The sequence below is a fragment of the Sardina pilchardus genome, chromosome 21 (genome assembly GCF_963854185.1).
Source record: "Sardina pilchardus chromosome 21, fSarPil1.1, whole genome shotgun sequence".
Taxonomy (NCBI): Eukaryota; Metazoa; Chordata; class Actinopteri; order Clupeiformes; family Clupeidae; genus Sardina; species Sardina pilchardus.
The window spans coordinates 17,213,614-17,232,876 of record NC_085014.1 but is presented as its reverse complement, the minus strand read 5'-3'; the positions used below and the strand labels follow the sequence as shown (position 1 = coordinate 17,232,876).

Genomic DNA, 19,263 nt, shown 5'->3' with positions numbered 1-19,263 from the left:
GCGGTCCAGCTCCTTCAGTGTGACGAGCCAGCCCGTTGTCTCCTCCACGGCGAACAGCTCCAGGACCTCGGGCCACTCCTGGGTCTCGTCCAGGCTGTACGTCACCTGGCCGTTCGTTCCCGTGTCCAGGTCGAAGGCCCGAACCTGGATGACCGACGTCTGCCTGGGAGAGTTCTCGACCACGTAGGACTCGTAAGGGTCAGAATCAAACTGGGGGCTGTTGTCGTTCACGTCCTTCAGCTCGACGGTCACCTCCATCAAGGACAAGATCTCCATACCCTCCTGGAGTCTATTCGCCTGCACCGTGAGGCCATACCAAGGCGTGCTTTCGTAATCGAGACGTTTTGCTAGTTTCAGCACTCCGGTGGCACTGTCGATGACAAAGACATCGTCTCGGTTGCTCTCGGCGATGTTGCCTCTCACGAGGCTGTACGTCACTGACCGATCGCCGCCCTCGGCCTGGATCACGTCCATCTCGGTCCCGACAGGAAGGTCCTCTGCGATCGTCAGCTGCAAGGACGGCTTCAGGAACTCCAGGACGGACACGTGCGACGGCACCACCACGATGTTAACGGGAATGAACGAGTGCTTCTGCGGCGTTCCGGAATCCCTGGCCTTCACGTAGAGAGTGTAGAGATAATTCTCGAAACCAAACAGGCTTTGCTTTACAGTGATGACACCACTCTGGGGGTGTATGTCAAAGTGACGCACCTCCGAGTCAATCTCATACAGAATGTCAGCATTGATTCCCTCATCCACGTCCATAGCGGTTATTTTGACGATGGACATCCCCGTAGGGCTATCCCAAGGAACTGACACGTTGTACTCAGACACAACAAACTGAGGGGTGTTGTCATTCACGTCTGTGATGATCACGCTCACAGTGCAAAATCCAACTTTGCCACCGCCATCTTTTGCCATCACATTTATAGCCATTGCTTTCTCAAGGCTGCTTTCTCTATCGAAGCCCTCTAAAGTGTAAATCTGCCCATCGGCATCAATGACAAACTTATCTCGCGCGACCTCGTTGACTATGGAATATTTCACTTGTCCGTTCAACCCTTCGTCTCTGTCTGTGACTTTGACGTCCGTGACCAGCGTGCCGACGGGGGAATTCTCCGGGAGCTCGACGGCGTACAGGCTCTGGGCGAAAGCCGGGCTGTGTGAGTTTTCGCGGATCACTTTGATGTTCACCTCAGCAGAGCTTCTGAAAACGCCGTCCGTCACCAGCACGTTTATGCCGTACGAGAGCTCCGTGCCACTCCTGCGCTGATTCGACATCACTATTTCGCCGGTCTTTTTATTCAGAGCGAAGTGTCCGCGCTCGTTGCCCGACAGGAAAAAGTACTCCAGCTTGCCGGCGTCCGAGACGTCGGCGTCGGCCGCTTGGACACTTAAAACAAAGTGGCCGCGAGTGGCCAGCTCACTGACGGCGACGTCGTAGGAGCCTTGTGTGAACGTGGGCGGGTTGTCGTTGACGTCCGCCACGTCGATGATCAATGAAACCTCGCTGGTCAAGGCAGGGGTGCCTCTGTCCACAGCCCTTACTCTGAGAGTGTGTTGCGGGTTTGTTTCATAGTCTAAAAGGCCGGTGGTGGAGATGACCCCTGTGTCCAAGTCAATCTGGAAAAAAGGAGAGACGGAGCCCTCAGGCTCCAACAGCTCGTACGAGACCATTTTATTGCTCCCAAAATCAGCATCTATGGCCTTCACTTGGTGCACTGAAGCGCCAATCACAACCGACTCAGGGAGGGGGACTTTGTAGGCATCCATTTCAAACACTGGGGCATTGTCGTTGACATCCAGCAATATGATGTCGATAAAAACCTCTGAATGAGAGCCAGTCACGGCATCTGTGGCTCTCACTCTCAATTTATAAGCAGGATGGACCTCGTAATCCAGAGTCTGAATGACGCTGATGACCCCCGAATTGAAGTTAATGGAGAAATGATTGAGAGGATCCCCTTCAAAGATGCTGTACACAGCTCTGGGGCCATTCAAACCGTTCACCTGAACTTGCATAATGGATGTGTGTGGCGGGGTGCTCTCGGATATTTCAATGTTGTAGAAGGGCTTTTCAAAAATGGGGGCGGCCTTGTTTAGGACCGTCACTTCCACCTCAACTGTGGAGGACAGAGCAGGCTCCCCTCCATCTTGCGCGACCACACTTAGAACAAACTTTGTGTTTAGGGTCTCTGGATCAAAAGGCCTCTTAAGAGTGATGTCTCCTGAGGAGGACATCTGAAAATACTTGTGCTCATTCAGGAGGTATTTGACCTCCGCATTTCTGCCCGCGTCCTGGTCGACAGCAGACATCTGTCTAATAATTTGGCCCACTTCGGTGTCTATCTGAACTAGGGCATGATAGGGCAAGTTCACAAACACCGGTGGATTATCATTAACGTCCTCAATTGTGACTCTGACCAGAACATGGGAAACGACCTTGGGCGACTTTGGCTCTCTTGTAACACCAACCACAACCTCATACATGTCCTGTTCCTCTCGGTCAAGCGGTTTTCCAGTTGTAAAGAGGACCCCTGAGGTTTGACCTATTTCAAAGTGGCCATCTTGGTTGAGAATGGTGTAAAAGAGAGGCTCGTTAGTCTTCCTCCCCACCATGGAGACTATGGCGAGGGTTTTCCTCTCTGAGGAGTTCTCTCGCACAACAGCTGTATATATTTTTTGGGTGAACTGCAAGTTCGGGTCTTTGTTCTCCTTCACCGCAACTTTCACCACCGACGTGCTCTGCCATCGGCCATCAGACACCCTCACAGTGAGTCTGTACCTGCTGCGAAGCTGGCTAGCATTCTGGACAAAGATGCCACCAGAAACAGCATCAATTCTGAATTTGTCTCCGACATTGCCATCTGAAATGGAGAAAAGCAGCTTGGCATTGCCCTGCGAGTCATTGTCTGTTGCATTCACCGCTGTAACTCTTACCCCGTTGTATGCTGGCAGAAGGAGAGTCGCCTCATATAAGTCCTGGCTGAATTTAGGCGAGCAGTCATTAGCATCAATGACTTGGATGGTTACTCTGGCAGCACTGCTGGTAAATAACCGGGGGGTGCCAGTATCGTGGGCCTGCACGGTAAATTGGAAAGTGGTCCTCTGCTCGTAGTCGAGCTCTGATGCTGTCTGAAAGGCACCTGTGCTGGAATCGAGGGCAAAGTAATTGCGTGCGTCTGGCTCGACGATCTCATACACGAGTCTGGCGTTCAGGTCTGTGTCCATGTCAGTGGCTTGGATGACCAGGGGGGAGTTTTCGTCAGTTAAGACTAAGCTTTTTATTGCAGCCGACTCACTGATCGTTCCAAAGAATTCAGCTTTTGTGAAGAATGGGGCATTGTCGTTTTCATCCTTAATGTGAACAAAAACTGTCACGGTGCTTTCTAACCCAGCCATGTTTGTACCTTGCACAATTAATTTGTATGACGATTTAGTCTCGTAGTCTAAAGGCTTTAGTGTGACAATGGCACCCGAGTTTGGATTTATAACGAAGGCAGAGTCAGTGTTTCCTTCTTTGATCTGGTAGAAGACTGATGATTGACTGAAGGCCTCGACCAAAGTCACCAAACTCCCGACTGGAGCGGCTTCGCTGATTTCTGCTGAGATTTCTTCAAGGGCAAATTTCGGCTTGGCGTTATCAGAGATGGTGACAGAAATGTGGACCGTTGTTTCAGCGCTCTGAAGAGGCTCCCCCTGGTCGAAGGCTTTGATGGTTAGCACAAACTGGCTCTCACTGCTGCTGTCGAGTTCCTTGGTGACGGTAATCATTCCAGAAAACACATCAATGGCAAATGTGTTGGCTTCATTCCCTGCGAAAAGAAAAAAAGGAAAGAGACTTATCATTGTTGCTGTTTCATTCTTAATCTAATTATCAAATCTTGCTTGTTTGTTTCTTAACTATTTTGAGTGCCTTAATGGCATGTCATGCCAGTGAAGCTACTTTGAATCTGACGAGATGAATTACTTCAACAACACTTTCTTGTTCATCTTGATGAAAGCATGAACAAGTGTCTTTTTGTTTTTTTTTCAGGTGTTTTCAAAGGGGAATGCAACAGATGAAGCTAATTATCTCAGAGCTCGTGCGGCGTTGATTAGGCAGAACGGTAGGGATTACTGTGAAGCAATTACTAAAATTATCTAGTAATTACAAACAAAGTTTTATTAATTATCACTCATCCAAAGAATACATAATTAATCAGCATCCCACTTTGCCTTCCGGAGAGAAGATGACACCGGATGATTCTCTCTCTCTCTCTCTCTCTCTCTCTCTCTCTCTCTCTCTCTCTCTCTCTCTCTCTCTCTCTCTCTCTCTCTCTCTCTCTCTCTCTCTCTCTCTCTCTCTTGGTGTGTGTGTGTGTGTGCATGTATTTATGTGTTTGTGTGTGTGTGTGTGTGTGTGTGTGTGTGTGTGTGTGAGCATTTGTGTGTGTGTGCATTGCATAGGATACTTTTAAGACATTTTTTTGGAAGCATTTGGGAGCGTCATCCATTTGGAATAACTGACAAAAAAATCCTCAGTGAAATTGACTTGACCTGCAACAAAAGGGAAGCATCTCAGTTGACGCGACATACCTGAGTCTATGCTGTAGAGCAGCTCTGCGTTCGCCCCTTTGTCCTTGTCAACGGCGGTCACCTGTGCCACCACGGTACCTATGGCAGCTGTCTCTAACACACGGGCAGTGTACCGAGGGCTCGTGAAGGAGGGGGCGTTGTCATTGTTGTCCTCCACATTGACTATCACCCGCACCAAATTGCGCTTCACCGGAATGTCTTGGTCCCGTACCTGTGTGAATACAGGAAGTGACCTTGGTCATGGTTGTGATTGCATACAAAATAGCCGCCGGTATTTTGGTACAATACATCTCTTGTGGAGAGCTCAGCTCAGTGAGACAGACTTAGTCAAACAATATACCCACAAAGAAACACACACACACACACACACACACACACACACACACACACACACACACGCACTGCTACTTTATCTGAATTGACTGCATTTGCTTAAGCACACACTGGCACAGTAAAAAATGTCGAATTCAATTCGGACATTTGAATGACTTCATGCCACTAGTCTCCAAGCGCAAAGATACGCCGACTCCACTCACCATCACAGTGAGTGTGTGTCTTTTCATGACTTCGTGGTCCAGAGGCTCGGTGGTGTACAAGTAGCCGGTTCCTGGGTCGAGGCGAAACTTCTGCAGGCTGAGGGGGTCGGTGCTGCTCAGGAGGGTGTAAGATAATTTGCTCTTCAGGTCTTTGTCGGTGGCGAGGATCTCCAGGATCTTAGCGCCGGGCTGCGTCTCTTCTGGGATGCTGATCTCGTACACCGCCTGGGAAAACTGAGGCCGGTGTTCGTTTGTGTCAATCACTTCAATTACAACCTTTGAAAAATAATAGAGAGAGACGGAGCGAGTGAGAGACAGAGAGACAGACAGAGAAGTGTTAAGAACAGGCATTTCCACAGTTGCTGTGGAATATTAACAGATATTCATTTGTGTCAATCACTCCAATTACAACCTTTGAAAGAGAGTGAGAGAGAGAGAGAGAGAGACGGACGGACAGACAGAAAGACAGACACAGACAGACAGACAGATAAGTGTTAAGAGCAGGCATTTCCACAGGAGGAACAGTTGCTGTGGAATATTAACTGTTATTACACAATACTGCCCATCAGCATTCATCAGAACTGGCATTTTCATTAGGTGCACCCCACATGCTCATCCATTCTCCGAGTCTCATTCTGGAGCTAATATAATCACAGATAAATGGACCACAGCTATGTTTCTATCAACAGTAAATGCATTACAGGAGTGTAGCATTGTTTTTTGCCTATTATATTGCATCAGTAAAACAGCTTGATGATATAAAAGTGACGATGTAAGGTGCATTTTACCAACTTTAACCAATTTCATGAAACCTAAAAGCATAAGCTTATTGATTGAGGATGAGTTGCGTTACACATTCACATTTTACTAAATCTATCTACGCAGTACATTCAGCCAAGGGATTTTTGTTCTCGCCAAATTGACAATTACCATAATTATGATAAGCTCTGTCATCATCAGCGTCATCAAACAAGTAAATTCCAGCAGGTAAATGGAATCATGTAGACTAGTATGACCATTGGACATTAGGTGATGTGTCTATGTGTGTGTATGTGAGTATAAAAGAGAAAAGGGAGAGAGAGAGGGAGAGAAAGAGAGAGAGCAAATTAGTTAAATCCAAGGGAGCAAGAAACCTCCACAGACTGACAGAATGAGAGACAGGCAGGCTGAACGACAGAAAGAAAAAGTCAGAGGCAGAGAGATATAGATAGCAAAAGAGTCAAAGAGATAACAAGTACTTTCTGAAACCAGAAAGGCACCCCCCCCCCCCCCCCCCAACACACACACACACACACACACACACACACACACACACGCATATGTCTGAAATATCACTCTCAGTCACAGCCCCCCACCCACTCCCTCGGCGCCTTAGGCAGAGCTGCACCCACTGATATAGGAGCCCCCCCTGTGACTTGATAAGGCTGGGTGCATACAATACACAAGCCCACACCAGCACATGCACCATACTGCCTCAGGACAGGTGTGCTCACACCACACCACAGCACAGCACATCACAGAGGACACGGGAAGCCAGCATGCTCAGTGTACCACAGACACACACACACACACACACACACACACACACACAGACACACACACACGAACACACACACACACATACTCTCACATATACACACACACACACACACACACTTCCTTTGTGCAACAGAGGCCAGTCACACACACACACATACAAAAATGCACACACACACACACACACACACACACACACACACACACACACACACGCGCACACACACCACAACAACCCCTCAAAGATGCGCCATTACACCATGGGTCTACAGGTTCATCCTAATGTGTGCCATAAGTCATTCCAGTTTTTTAGCCCCTGACTGATGGATAATTTCCTCGAGGGCTGTTATCCTGAAATGTGAGAGACACCAATTCTCCTTTCCTGAATTCATGGTTTGGGGAAAACGTATTAGTCAGGTTGCGGGAGAGACACTCCCTGTAAAAAAATCCTTCCATATCAAATGCCTTTAAAAAGATGACGTTCTTCCCTATGCCCTTGACAAGAGTGGGAAATGTAATGACAGTGGGTCTGCTTTGGCATTCAGACATTCTTTATGTGAGATGATCAGAAAATGATGGCTTGTCATCTTCTACGCAAGCTTCCGTTAGCTACTATATAATCCAGCATGTGACCTGTATTTCTGCTATAATGTCTACCTTTTACATCTGAGGGGAGAAATATGTGTGTGTGTGTGCTCGTGCTTGAGTGCGCCCGCGTGTGTGTGTGTGTGTTTGTGTGTGCGTGGTTGTGTGTGTGTGTGTGTGTGTGTGCACGCGTGCTTGCGTGTGTGTGTGTGTGTGTGTGTGTGTGTGTGTGTGTGTGTGTGTGCATGTCTGTGCTCTGCATGATAAACAGAAGAGGTCTCAGTACCTGTGTAGATAAGCTCCTGGTTCCATCTGTGGCTTCTATGGTCAAGTTGTAACTTGACTTTTGTTCAGCATCAAGCGGTCCTGCTACGATGAGGGTTCCACTGCCCTTGTTGACATCAAACCTGCTGTCATACTTTCCACCTGTTTGCAACAAAAATAATAATAATGAAAAAACATTGTACAAATAAAAGCTCCCTCTTTATTTCCCAACTTACTGACAATGAAGAGATCTATGTGTGTTTTGCATTCCCATCATGAAAGGGAAGTTATAAGAGAAGTTAATAACTGAATCCACATAACTGTTGCAGTATAGTGATCTGAAATTGTGTCTTCATTTGGTAGTCACATACAGATCATTTGTACTGCAATAGTTATGCAGATTCAATTTCAAAACAAAACAGGCACAGATCAGCATGCTGGCCATAATGGTGCTATTACATTACATTGTAACTACAGCATGCAAGGGACGAGCTTAAGAAGAGGATGATCACGAGCTTTCAGCAGATACCTTCTGCTGTACCATTCAGGTCAGAGGCCATCTGAACGATTTGAAAAACATCTTTTGCATCTACGTCTCCTTGGAAACGAAAGGGACATGCAACGAAAACAAGAGAAGAGAAAGGAGAAAAAAGTCAGCATTAGCGTAAAGTACAGTACTTAGCCAAGAGAGTGTCGATCTACAGGTAAGAACAGAAAATTAAATTAGTAAGGGAGTAGGAGAGGGCTTTGGGGTGGGTGGATATTACTTACGGTAATTTCCTGTGTATTAGCCACATTGTGCATAAGACGCATTTCAATTTTTGCAAGTTAAAAAAACAAAATCATATTAATACCATATTACCGGCTCCTGTCTATTAATCTCACAGCTAAATTTAGCAAAATCAATGTATAAGCTGCGGCTAATTGTTAGGAAATTACGGTAGTAAAGAGAGTGTAGCTCTACCGGTAATATCAGGAAATGAAAACAAAAACTACAAACTACATTGGTAGATGCAGAGGTTTCTACAGCCCCTCCAAGTAGAGGACGTACAAGATACAGAGTAACCTACAACTCCATACAACTGTGCCTCAAAAATCCATCCTGCTGCATTATGTCGCTATCGGCTACCTTTAATTGTAAACCAGACGGGGGAGTCGGTGGGCACGGTGCGGATGACCCCCACCATGTGACCCACTTTGTCCGACTCCATGACCGTAAACGCCGCCGGCGTCTCCTCGTCCAGCGCCAGGGCCTGAGCCGGCACTTTGGGCGCGGGGATCCACTCGACGTGCAGACGGCAGGTGGACGACCTCTGCGGCCGGCCGTTGTCCACGGCCCTTATCTGCAAGAGTGCAGCGTAAGCGCGTTAGCGTCTCTCCCTCTCTCTCTCTCTCTCTCACTTGCTTTCCCTCCCGCCGACACACACACACACACACACACACACACACACACACACACACACACACACACGCACACAGGATGTGCTTATGATAGTAGGAAAAGTTTGGCAGTTGCTGACTGCTGAGAAAGACCCGGTGAGTAACTCGACTGTGTCCAACCACATGGGGCTCGATTCAAAAGCTGGCAGTGCAAATGAGGTGTGGGGGGGGGGGGGGGGGGTGCTCAGGGGTGATGTGCAACCTACCGTGAGGACATTGTATTCTCCTGCCGAAAAAGCCTCTCTGGTGGACACCCGCCCGGACCTGGGGTCGATGAAGAACTTCCCTTGCTTGTTGCCGTCCTCGATGGCGTAGGAAATCTCAGCGTTTTGGCTTCTGTCGTGGTCGGAGGCGAGCACCCTGTACACCGGCTCTCTGTACAGCGTCCTGCTTCGTTGCGGAAGCTTGATTCTGTAGACCTTCTCCAGGAACTGCGGACTGTTGTCATTCTCATCCAGCACGTTCACGATCACTCTGACGCTAGCAGACTTAGTCGGAGTGCCGCTGTCAGTGATAGTGATCTGTAATGAGCAAAAAAGATGTAGGAGTGTAATGAACATCACAGAAAACTGCTCTGAGAGAATTGGTTCACTCAGCTACCGATAAAAAGTTAAAGTTTCAGTGTGCAAAGCCTTTATGGAAATAAAGTATTACGACGGTGAAAGTATCAAGGATAGACAGACTTTAAGGATAATTCCACTCTCTTCTGCAAAAGTCAAACTGGGCTTACAGTGAAATATCTGAGGATTTTGAGGTACAAGATCACTGAATTAAGTGAGTAATGATGAAAATAATATGTATTTCTTCAGTAATGCACACTATTGGACACACTTCTGCTGACACTGATACTGTATAATAAGGCCCTAATTTAAATGGCAGGCAAAGTGCAAAGCATAGACTAATGTTTTCCATCTGGTTTACAGGCAAAAATAATGGCAGATTGTATAGCCAATGATATTTCGAAATTATCCCTCTCCTTGTGTGAAAATGGCTTACCTGGAGAGTATGTTCCTCCTGTTTTTCTCTGTCTAATTTACGGGATGTTGTCTTCACCAATCCTGTGTATAAATGACAAACTTTATTAATTGATCATGACCTAATAACCTTTTCCCCTATAAGTTGTTCCCCTATGTTAAATGTTCAATGTTAAAATGTTCATACACTACTGTATATAGACTTTACATGTCGATTCAGCCCATGCTTACTAGACTATAGTGATACAGCAGGTACAAATTCTCTGCACTGAAAATCATCCAAAATTGTTTAAGAAACAAATGTGAGGAACACTGACACCCTATAACAGAAGGAGGATAATTACCCTTCATCAACACTGTATTGTTCTTCCTATGTTACAAACAAATTAAAATCAACCAGAACTGCTGTTCTATCCTTTTAGAATCAAACACATCATGTTTTATTCAAATGAGCTCATCCAAACTAAGACTGTGTTCCAATTTGCATACTTCTGTACTTGTCCAGTCATATTAGGTTTTGTAAGTATAGAAGTATGCAAATTGGAACTCAGCCTAAGTCTCCTTATTATCTACCCTCTGATTGTATTCTCTGTAGTAACAGGCATCATCATTTACAGTAAACACAGTCAGGTTGAATACTCAAACTTTCAGCAAAAGATGTAAGTGCCAAATCTTGAATTTGTGCAAGAATGTGAGTGGTAAATAAAATGCATAAACATGAGATGGAAATGTTGATCTGAAGATAACTGTGTACATACAACCCAGGGTCAAATTAACCCTGTGACAGCATAAGATGCCCTCCATTTTTATTTTAGGACAATTACAAATGTTTAAAGACTCTGTTCACCTCTCACTTAACTCATTAAAGGTGCTCTAAGCAATGTTACAGGGTTTCTGAGCCAAAACTTTTTTTTTGTCACATACAGCACACATCAACTCACTATCCACTAGTTGCCTGTGTCCTGACTGTGGTCTCTGTGGACAGCCCAGGCTCCAAAAATGGCAACAAAAACAAATTGGTCTAGCCTGGGCCTTAAAAAAACAAAGATTCTAGAATCTTTGACAAAAACCTAACAAACTGTTCCAGCGGAATCACCAACAAGACGAGAGTTTCAATAGCATGGGAAGGAGGAGGAGGGAGTAGCGAGCTACTGTAGCTCTCTGTTTTGTTTGAATGTCAACAGAGGTGACGTCATCCAACATCGCTTAGAGCACCTTTAAGTGTCTTACAGTATAATAGCTTGTATGATTATGGGTTTTCTTAACATGAAAACTAATTGTTTCATTGTTAGATGTTGCTGCTATTATTATAGCAATACAGTACTGTCATAATGTCCTGAGGGCTATTATCGATCATCAGTGACCAACACATATAGATTATTAGGACGCTTACCTGTCTTGGGGTCAATGACAAAAAATCCTTGGGGATTCCCACTGGTTATCCTGTAGGCCAGCTTGTCATTCTTCCCCCCAGTATCAGGGTCAAAGGCCTCAATCTGGATGATGGATGTGTCCTTTGGAGAATTCTCTTGGACGGAGGGGTAGTAGATGGGCTCCGAGGTCTGTGGAACATTGTCGTTGATGTCCCTGACCTCAATATACACTTCCACAGAGGACGACTGGGGGACGACTCCTTGGTCAGTGGCATATACATTTAGCCAGTACTGACCTGTGGTTTCGCGATCGAGCGTCTCTTGTGTGAATATAACACCTAGAAAAAGCAGCAGAAGAAACATTTTAAGCTACATGATCTGTAAAGGCCAAGTTTCATGGAAGTCAAGAGATGCAACAGAGGGAAGCGTAAAGAGCCAAAGATAGCAGCAAGAGTGTGGTCATAAAATAACTGTCATGTGATGGCAAGACAGCTCAAACAATTTGCATAGCAAACACTGCCAAGCCTTCTATGGAAGATTTGCATATTTTGGCCTCATTACTCTCCTGTAAGGTTCAACACAGCACATTTTTCATGAAAGTGCTAAAAAAAAAGAAAAAGAATATTTCCTCCAGCCTTTATTAACCCGGGGTCACCAGATTTGACCCCATCTGCATAATGTTGAGCCAGACAAATTCTGACCTGAGGAAGACAGGAGGCAGGAGGATTGATGTGGTGATGTTGGGCAGTTGTCTGTGTGTGTGTGTGTGTGTGTGTGTGTGTGTGTGTGTGTGTGTGTGTGTGTGTGTGTGTGTGTGTGTGTGTGTGTGTGTGTGTGTGTGTGTGTGTGTGTGTGTGTGTGTGTGTGTGCGTGAGTGTGTGTGTGTGTGTGTGTGTGTGTGTGTGTGTGCGTATGTGTCTGTCTGTCTGTGTGTGTGGGTGTGTGTATGTGTGCGCATGTGTGTGCGGGTGTGACTGGTGTGTGTGTGTGTGTGTGTGTGTGTGTGTGTGTGTGTGTGTGTGTGTGTGTGTGTGTGTGCGCGCACACACCTCTCACCCAGCAGGCAGCCTGTAATGCCATGAGTCATCCAGTGTGGTGTGGAAATGCTAAATGAACCACAAACACAGCCTCTGCTAGACTGGCACCATAACCTGTTTTGATAGGTCAGTAGCTCTTTTGGGCCCCAGCAGCTCTCTGGTCTCCAATTCAGCCATTGGAGCGTTTGGAGCTACTTTTCATAAGCATCAGGGTGATAGAGATTATTTAATGACACATTTAATGGTTTGACTACTCACCAGTCTCCTCATTAATGGCGAACACTCCCAGGCCCGACCCATCCCGTATGGTGTACCTGACGTCTCCATCTCTACCTGGGTCTTTGTCTGCTGCCATAACCTTTAGGACTGTGGTTCCAACCGGGGCGTCCTCGCTCACGTACGCCGAGTTGGTGAAAAAAGGAAAGGCAGGCCGGTTTACGTTCTCGTTGACGTCAACGACTTCCATCACGACGTGGCACACGGACGTCAGGGACTCCGGCTTGCCTTTGTCCCGCGCTCGGACGGTCAGGTTGTACACCTGTCTCTTTTCGAAATCCAAATTTCGCCAGATCCTCAGCGCCCCGCTGACTTTGTCCACCTGGAAGGCCCCGTCTCCGTCCTCCACCAGGCTGTAGCGCACCTGACCCCCGAGGCCCGTATCGGGGTCGTGCGCCTCCAGCCAGGCCACGACCGACCCGACCGGGAGGTCCTCGGCGACCCTGGCGCGATACAGCCGGTGCGAAAACACGGGCGGATTGTCGTTGACGTCTTCGAGCGTCACTCTGAGTATCACTGTCGAAATAAGCTCGGGCTCGTCCGTAGCCCCATCGCGGGCGGCGACCTTGAGAGTAAAGGACGCGTGGGCTTCTCTATCCAACAGGCTCTTCACTGTTACGATGCCTGTTTTCTCATTGATGCGGAACTGCTCTGTCTGAGTCAGGAAACTGTATTTGACCTCCCCGTTCGCTCCCAGATCTTTATCTGTCGCTTGTAGCTGAATAATGTCTGTCCCCACGGCTGTGTCTTCGCTTATTTCAATGGAGTACTCCCGTTGCTGAAACTGAGGGCTATTATCGTTGGCATCTAGCACTTCAATTTTAAGAATATGTGACACAGACATTTGCGGTGATCCCAAATCATAAACAGTGATGTTTAGAGTGTGCTGGTCTGTGGTTTCTCTGTCCAGAGGTTCATCTACAACAAGTCTGCCTGTGTCTGTGTCTATGGAGAAACAACTCTCGAGATTCCCTCCTGAAATGACAAAAAACAGTTTCCCGTTGAAGCCACTATCGGCATCTGTCGCCCTCAACTGAAGAATCTCTGTTCCGACTTCCACATCCTCCTTCACCTCGAGTAAATTAGGAGGCGCCGCCAGCCGCGGAGGATGTTGATTAACCAAATTAACATCTGTGTACGACTCCTCCGGCTCTCCCCGACGGTTCGCGCTTCCGAAGAGCAGCCGCCCCGCCAGGTCCCTGGCGGCGCCGGTGTCGACGCACTTGGAGCTGACCCGCTCCGCACCTGTCGCGACCGTGATATTCATGAACAGCGGAGGGCTCGAGTTCTCGCCGTCGTTGGCGGCTATTTCCAAAGCGTGCAAAGTCATTTTCGCCGCCGCGCCAGAGTCTAATGGCTTTTTAAGTGACAGTATGCCCGACTCTGGGTGGAGGCCAAAGAGCCCCATCGTGTTCCCGGCTTTAATTTCATACTGCACTACACCCAAGTCATCCATGTCGATGGCGGAGACGACGGCTATCATCTCGTCGACGCTGAAGGATCTTGGCACGGTGAGCTGACAGTCCACGTTCTCGAACAATGGCGCATTGTCGTTCAAGTTGTTCAGCGTAATTGAAACGGTCGCCTCGGCCTCTCGGCGGAAAGGCGAGCCCCAGTCGGACGCCCGCACTCGCAGGCTGAAGAGGCGGTGCAGCATGAGCTCGTAGTCCAGCTCCTCGGTGGTGGTGATGACGCCCGTGAAATAGTCGACGTGGAAAGGCTGCGGTGTCACGTTGGCGACGGTGTAGGTCACGTAGCCGTTCTCGCCTTCGTCGGCGTCGCTCGCGCTCACGGTCAGGACGCTGGTCCCGAGCGGAACGTGCTCGTTAACACTCACGGTGTACACCGGCTGAGCGAATTTCGGAGCCTTGTTATTTTCATCAATCACCTCAACGACCACCTTGGTGGCGGCCTGTCCGTCACCGGCGACGACTTCGAATTCATATTTGCTGATATGATCGGCTTGCACCGTCTGCGTCGTCGTTATCAGCCCCGTGTGAGGGTTGATGGTGAAGGGACCCAGTGGCTGGTGAGCTCTGGGCTTTAGTGAGTACCTAATGAGAGGGCTTTTGGGCTGAGCTCTCACCCGTATCACAGACGTGTGGGGAGGCGCGAATTCGCTCAGCCTGACCGCGTAGAGAGGTCTCTCGAACTCGGGCGGGTCCGCGTAGCGCTGAGGGGGCTGGAGCCTCACGACTTTGACGGAGGAGAACTTGGGCGGGCTGCCCCGGTCCTGCGCCTGCAGGGTCAGGTTGTAGCCGAACGGGCGACCCTCCCACTCCACCTCCTTCACGGCCTTGATCTTGAACTCCTTGCTGCCCGGGCCCGAGCGCACGACTTTGAACAGCTGGAGCGGGTCGCCGGCCACCACGGCCAGCGAGGCGATCTCGCCGTTCAGCCCCGGGTCGCCGTCGTCCACCGTCACCACGGCGTACGTGAGGTCCTGCGCCAGGGTCCAGGGAGTGACGGGGACGGCCGTGATGACGGGCGTCTGCTCGTTGGCGGGCAGCACGTGGACGGTTAGCTTAGCCACACTGCTGCTGCTGCTACTGCTGCTGCCCCCACCACCGCCGCCGCCACCACCACCACCACTGACCCCAGCGCCGGTGCCACCGATGCCGCCGTAGAGCTTCAGGCCCCAGTCCTCGGCCAGGACGTCCAGCTCGTACAGCCTGGCCTCGCTGTAGTCCAGCTGGCCCGTCAGGGTGATGACGCCGCTGGTGGGGTGGACGGCGAAGACGTCCGTCCACTGCCTGAAGCTGAAGTAGTGCCGCCCGTTGGTGCCGATGTCGGCGTCCGTCGCCGCCACCGTGCCCACGCTCGTCCTCAGGGCCGCGTTCTCGGGGACGGAGATGCTGTAGGAGGTCGGCGAGAAGAGCGGCCGGAGGTCGTTGGCGTCGAGGACGACGACGGTCACTCGCGTTTGAGCCTCGCCGCGACTCAGCCTCTCGTGGGCCGTCACCGTGAGCTCGTAGCGGTCTTTGATCTCCCGGTTCAGGGTGGACGAGCTGCCTCCTTTAGTCCGTATGCGCAGAAAGCTGAAGTCCCCCAGCAGAAACTCATCCGCTTTGAACATACTCTCGCTGTCTCCAGAGTCTATTTTATATCGAATGTCCCAAGCCCGGTCTCTCAAATATATGCCCATTTTTGGAGGGGCCTCGGCGTACGTCTTAACAGCGGAGTTCTCGAATATGGTGACATTGTAATGAGGTTGTGTGAACTGCAGGGGTGGGAGCGTCTGCTGTTCCTTGGTCTCTGCGCAGCTCCAGAGGATATGCATCACCAGTATGACGGGCAAGTATTCCCCCATCATGACGCTCGCATCATCAAACCTGGATGAAGACAGGGAGTAAATCAAAGCAAAAGATAATTAATAAGTAAACAAATAAATAACAGGCCCAAACCATTATGTGATTCTTAAAATAAAGCCACAGAAGAAAAGGATCAAGAAGTACAAAGTGAAGGCGCTGTGCACATAATACAGAGCGCACGCAACAAAATATGTTGTGTATTGTTTATAATGAAAGGATGGAAAATTCATTCACCCACAGCGTTTCAATGAACCCTACCAAAACTTGTTATGGGTGCCACAGTGGTATCGCCATACAACAATGCAATACTGTACCTTGCAATAGTAACGTGCAACAACACAGAGAGACCTTTATCTCTTTCTTGACGGTAGGCTAAGACCCTAACAACAACGCGTACCTTCTTGCTAGTTCCCACAAAATCTTTCATTGCGAACTGAAAGTGGTATAACGTCAATGTCTGTGAATATTGCACTGGCTATCTTTTCTGCGTTAAACTGCAAAGTTTTCAGTGGGAAGCTGACAACAGAGAAACAAAATTACTCCGTTTAGTCACACCATAAGAAGTTCATCCACAAGCGCTAGAGCAAACGCACTAATTAAAAACAAAGGCACATTCACATCCACAAAGACACATGTATTTAGATGTCAAAGCTTAATCAAAGAAAAATAATTATTAGTATCAATAATCCGACATTCTCTTACCATTTCAGCGAAATAATAATCCAATCAGTAATGTTAATGAAGGCTCAGGTGGATGCGCAGATAAGACTATGAAGCAAATAAAATATTCCTTAATATGTCCAGTAGCCTACAAGAAATGCAACTCTCATATAGCCTGATTCTCCCGCTGACAGGAGGTGTTGGAAGTCGACCGCACACACCGTTCACTCCTAATCGGCTACTCCGCGCCTACGACTCCCCTGACTGGAGAGGCAGGAGCAGTGCTTCTCCAACTCGGTTGACATGCGATCCCCGCCGACGTGATGTCATCAATCTCAGACTACAGAATCGCTCATGTATGTAGGTTACGCGTATGATTATAAGGCAAACACATGTACTAACATTAAGTTGTTATAAGGAAACGGTTTCTTTTCTTTATTTTCTTTTTTTAAAATATATATTATTCACTTATCGTCTCTTTCGTATCTTCTGTATTCGTGATTTACAGCTCTTCAATGTTACCTGACACCCGTATGGTGTTTAGCCTACTTCTGTGATAATACAAATTGTTTGAAAATAATTTTATCCACACTCAAATTAACTGAATCAAAAAGTATTAAAGGTGCACGCCAGACATCGGCATGTATGATTGATAAACATGATTTAAATAATAATAATAATCAATTAAACCAGGTCATCATGTCCATCTTGACATCCTCGTTCTGCATAATGCATTGTTAGCACTGCCAAAAATAGGACTAGCAGCACTGATTAGAGTGTGCCACTCTAGAAACCCCTACTGAATTGAGCTCTTTCGCCCACAGCCTTTCTACGTGCCGGATAGTGAATGAAAAGCCACCCTGACTAAAGCCCTCTCACAGTATGCAATGTGAGAGTCACCTCTAGGGCCATGTCAGTGCCAGGATTCCAAGACCTGTGGCATCGTGGATACACACATTGCGTCAGCAGGCCCTCCTGTGTTCATTGCTCTAAATCCCCCCGAAAAAGCTATGGAGAGGAAAATAACACACGGCGATATATTGTCGGGGGTGGGGGGGGGGGGGGGTATGCATGTTTTGGTTGCGGAAAGCCTTGTAATGGAGCCCAGGGTTTACAGAAAGGCTCTGCTGAGCCGGGGTACTCGTGAAATGGTTGAAAAAAAGGAAGAAAGAAAAAGATTCTATTTCAGATATAGTAATCTGCCTAGCTGTACGAGGGACTCTGATGTTCCTGCTCTGAAATTCTATTTGGCCTCTCTATCAGGGCATAACAGACTCCCGAGGCAGAACTATCTGCATTCAGAGTGCTGTTGTGCTTGAGCAATCCATTTTTAACAACAAATGCCACAGCTACAGTAGGTTTCTGTGTTCCTTATTTGCATCATAGTGAGGGGGGGGGGGGGGGGGGTAACGGAGTGGAGAGGACGTACAGTATAAGAATGCACAGGGAGCGCTGCAATTCATGCAGGGTTAGTTTTTTCCCCTGCCTCGCCGCTACCACGTTAGAGGTCATTGGGAATGTTATCGTCATAATTATTATTATCTTCCTCCTTTTAAATGCAAATCCGTCATTCAGCCGGCATCTTAATGTCACCGTGTACTTTTCACTGGATACCGTGCACTTGTAATGGCTGGAGAGTGAAAGAGTGCCTTTAAACACCTCTTCGCTTGAATGCCCTTATTAAGGCTATTGGTAGGAAGTGCCAAGACAGAATGGGACCAACGGTCTCTCTCTCTCTCTCTGTGTGTGTGTGTGTGTGTGTGTGTGTGTGTCTGGACCCAAAGTGCAAATGGATGACAAAATGTGCAGACTGAAGGTAGAGTATGTTTGTGTTACATGAACTGACAGATTTTGATGATGTGAGGAGACTTCAGTTGGGATGGCATGGCAATCATAAAAAAAAAAAAAAAAAAGGCATGGTGTTACAGGAGGACCATCATTTTTAGCACAGATGCTAGACAACCCCAAAACTGGCTTCATCTCAGGCTTTGTGTGGTGCTGCTGGCTGTTTGTGTGAGTGTTGTGTTGCGGCCGCCGGATGGTAAGGTGTGGGAAGGGGGCTGGCTGCTTTATGCCCAATGCTTGCAGTTCAGCTGCATCAACTTCCATAATCCCTTGGTGCTTCGTATTGGCTTGTGGATTGCGACACGTGAAGCAGCGAGAGGCTTCCAGCCAGATAACTGAGGGGATCTGCACACCAAAGGCATTTTTAAAGGCATATTGCTTGTTTATGTGCTTATATATAAATACATACGTACATTATATTCATATTTTTAAATGTTAAATACATCTCTGAATGCAGCCTAAACCCTCAAAGAAGCTTATCCTGGAATAGGACCATCTTGCATATGTAAATAATGAATTCGGAATGCTTCTGTAATATTGCATCCTCTTTATGAACAGAAATCCTCCATAGTCTACATACATAATATGTGGGGATCACATCACAATATTGCTATTGTTTTTTTCTGGTGAATCTTTTTTCCCCCATATCAACTTTTAAAGCATCTCTAATCTGGCTCACATAAGACATTGTGTCCCTGTGGTGTGTGATATGAGTTGCCAATAGAGGATTGGCAGAAAAATACAAGTAACTGCCGCTTAGAAATGTGGCCCTTAGCATAGCATTCCAGTGGGTTGACTCAGAACCTTTTAGTCATTGACTGTGTACATGTGGGTGGATTTAGAATGGC

At 47.7% G+C, this 19,263-nt stretch overlaps 1 protein-coding gene across 3 annotated transcripts in view; it reads right to left on the bottom strand.

The window, feature by feature from the left end:
- LOC134069055 (protocadherin Fat 1-like) overlaps positions 1-15,909 on the bottom strand; it is a 34,113-nt gene extending 18,204 nt beyond the window's left edge. For all 3 annotated transcript variants that reach the window (XM_062524901.1, XM_062524902.1, XM_062524903.1), the window contains exons 1-10: positions 12,582-15,909; positions 11,307-11,624; positions 9,936-9,997; positions 9,146-9,460; positions 8,629-8,842; positions 8,029-8,097; positions 7,522-7,661; positions 5,115-5,390; positions 4,579-4,789; positions 1-3,815 (exon numbers count right to left, since the gene is read on the bottom strand). The exon at positions 1-3,815 is cut by the window's left edge and continues 247 nt beyond it. In XM_062524901.1, coding sequence (XP_062380885.1) covers positions 1-3,815; positions 4,579-4,789; positions 5,115-5,390; positions 7,522-7,661; positions 8,029-8,097; positions 8,629-8,842; positions 9,146-9,460; positions 9,936-9,997; positions 11,307-11,624; positions 12,582-15,909 — 8,748 coding nt within the window. The remainder of the gene's footprint in view (positions 3,816-4,578; positions 4,790-5,114; positions 5,391-7,521; positions 7,662-8,028; positions 8,098-8,628; positions 8,843-9,145; positions 9,461-9,935; positions 9,998-11,306; positions 11,625-12,581) is intronic.
- Between the last annotated feature and the right edge of the window lie 3,354 nt (positions 15,910-19,263).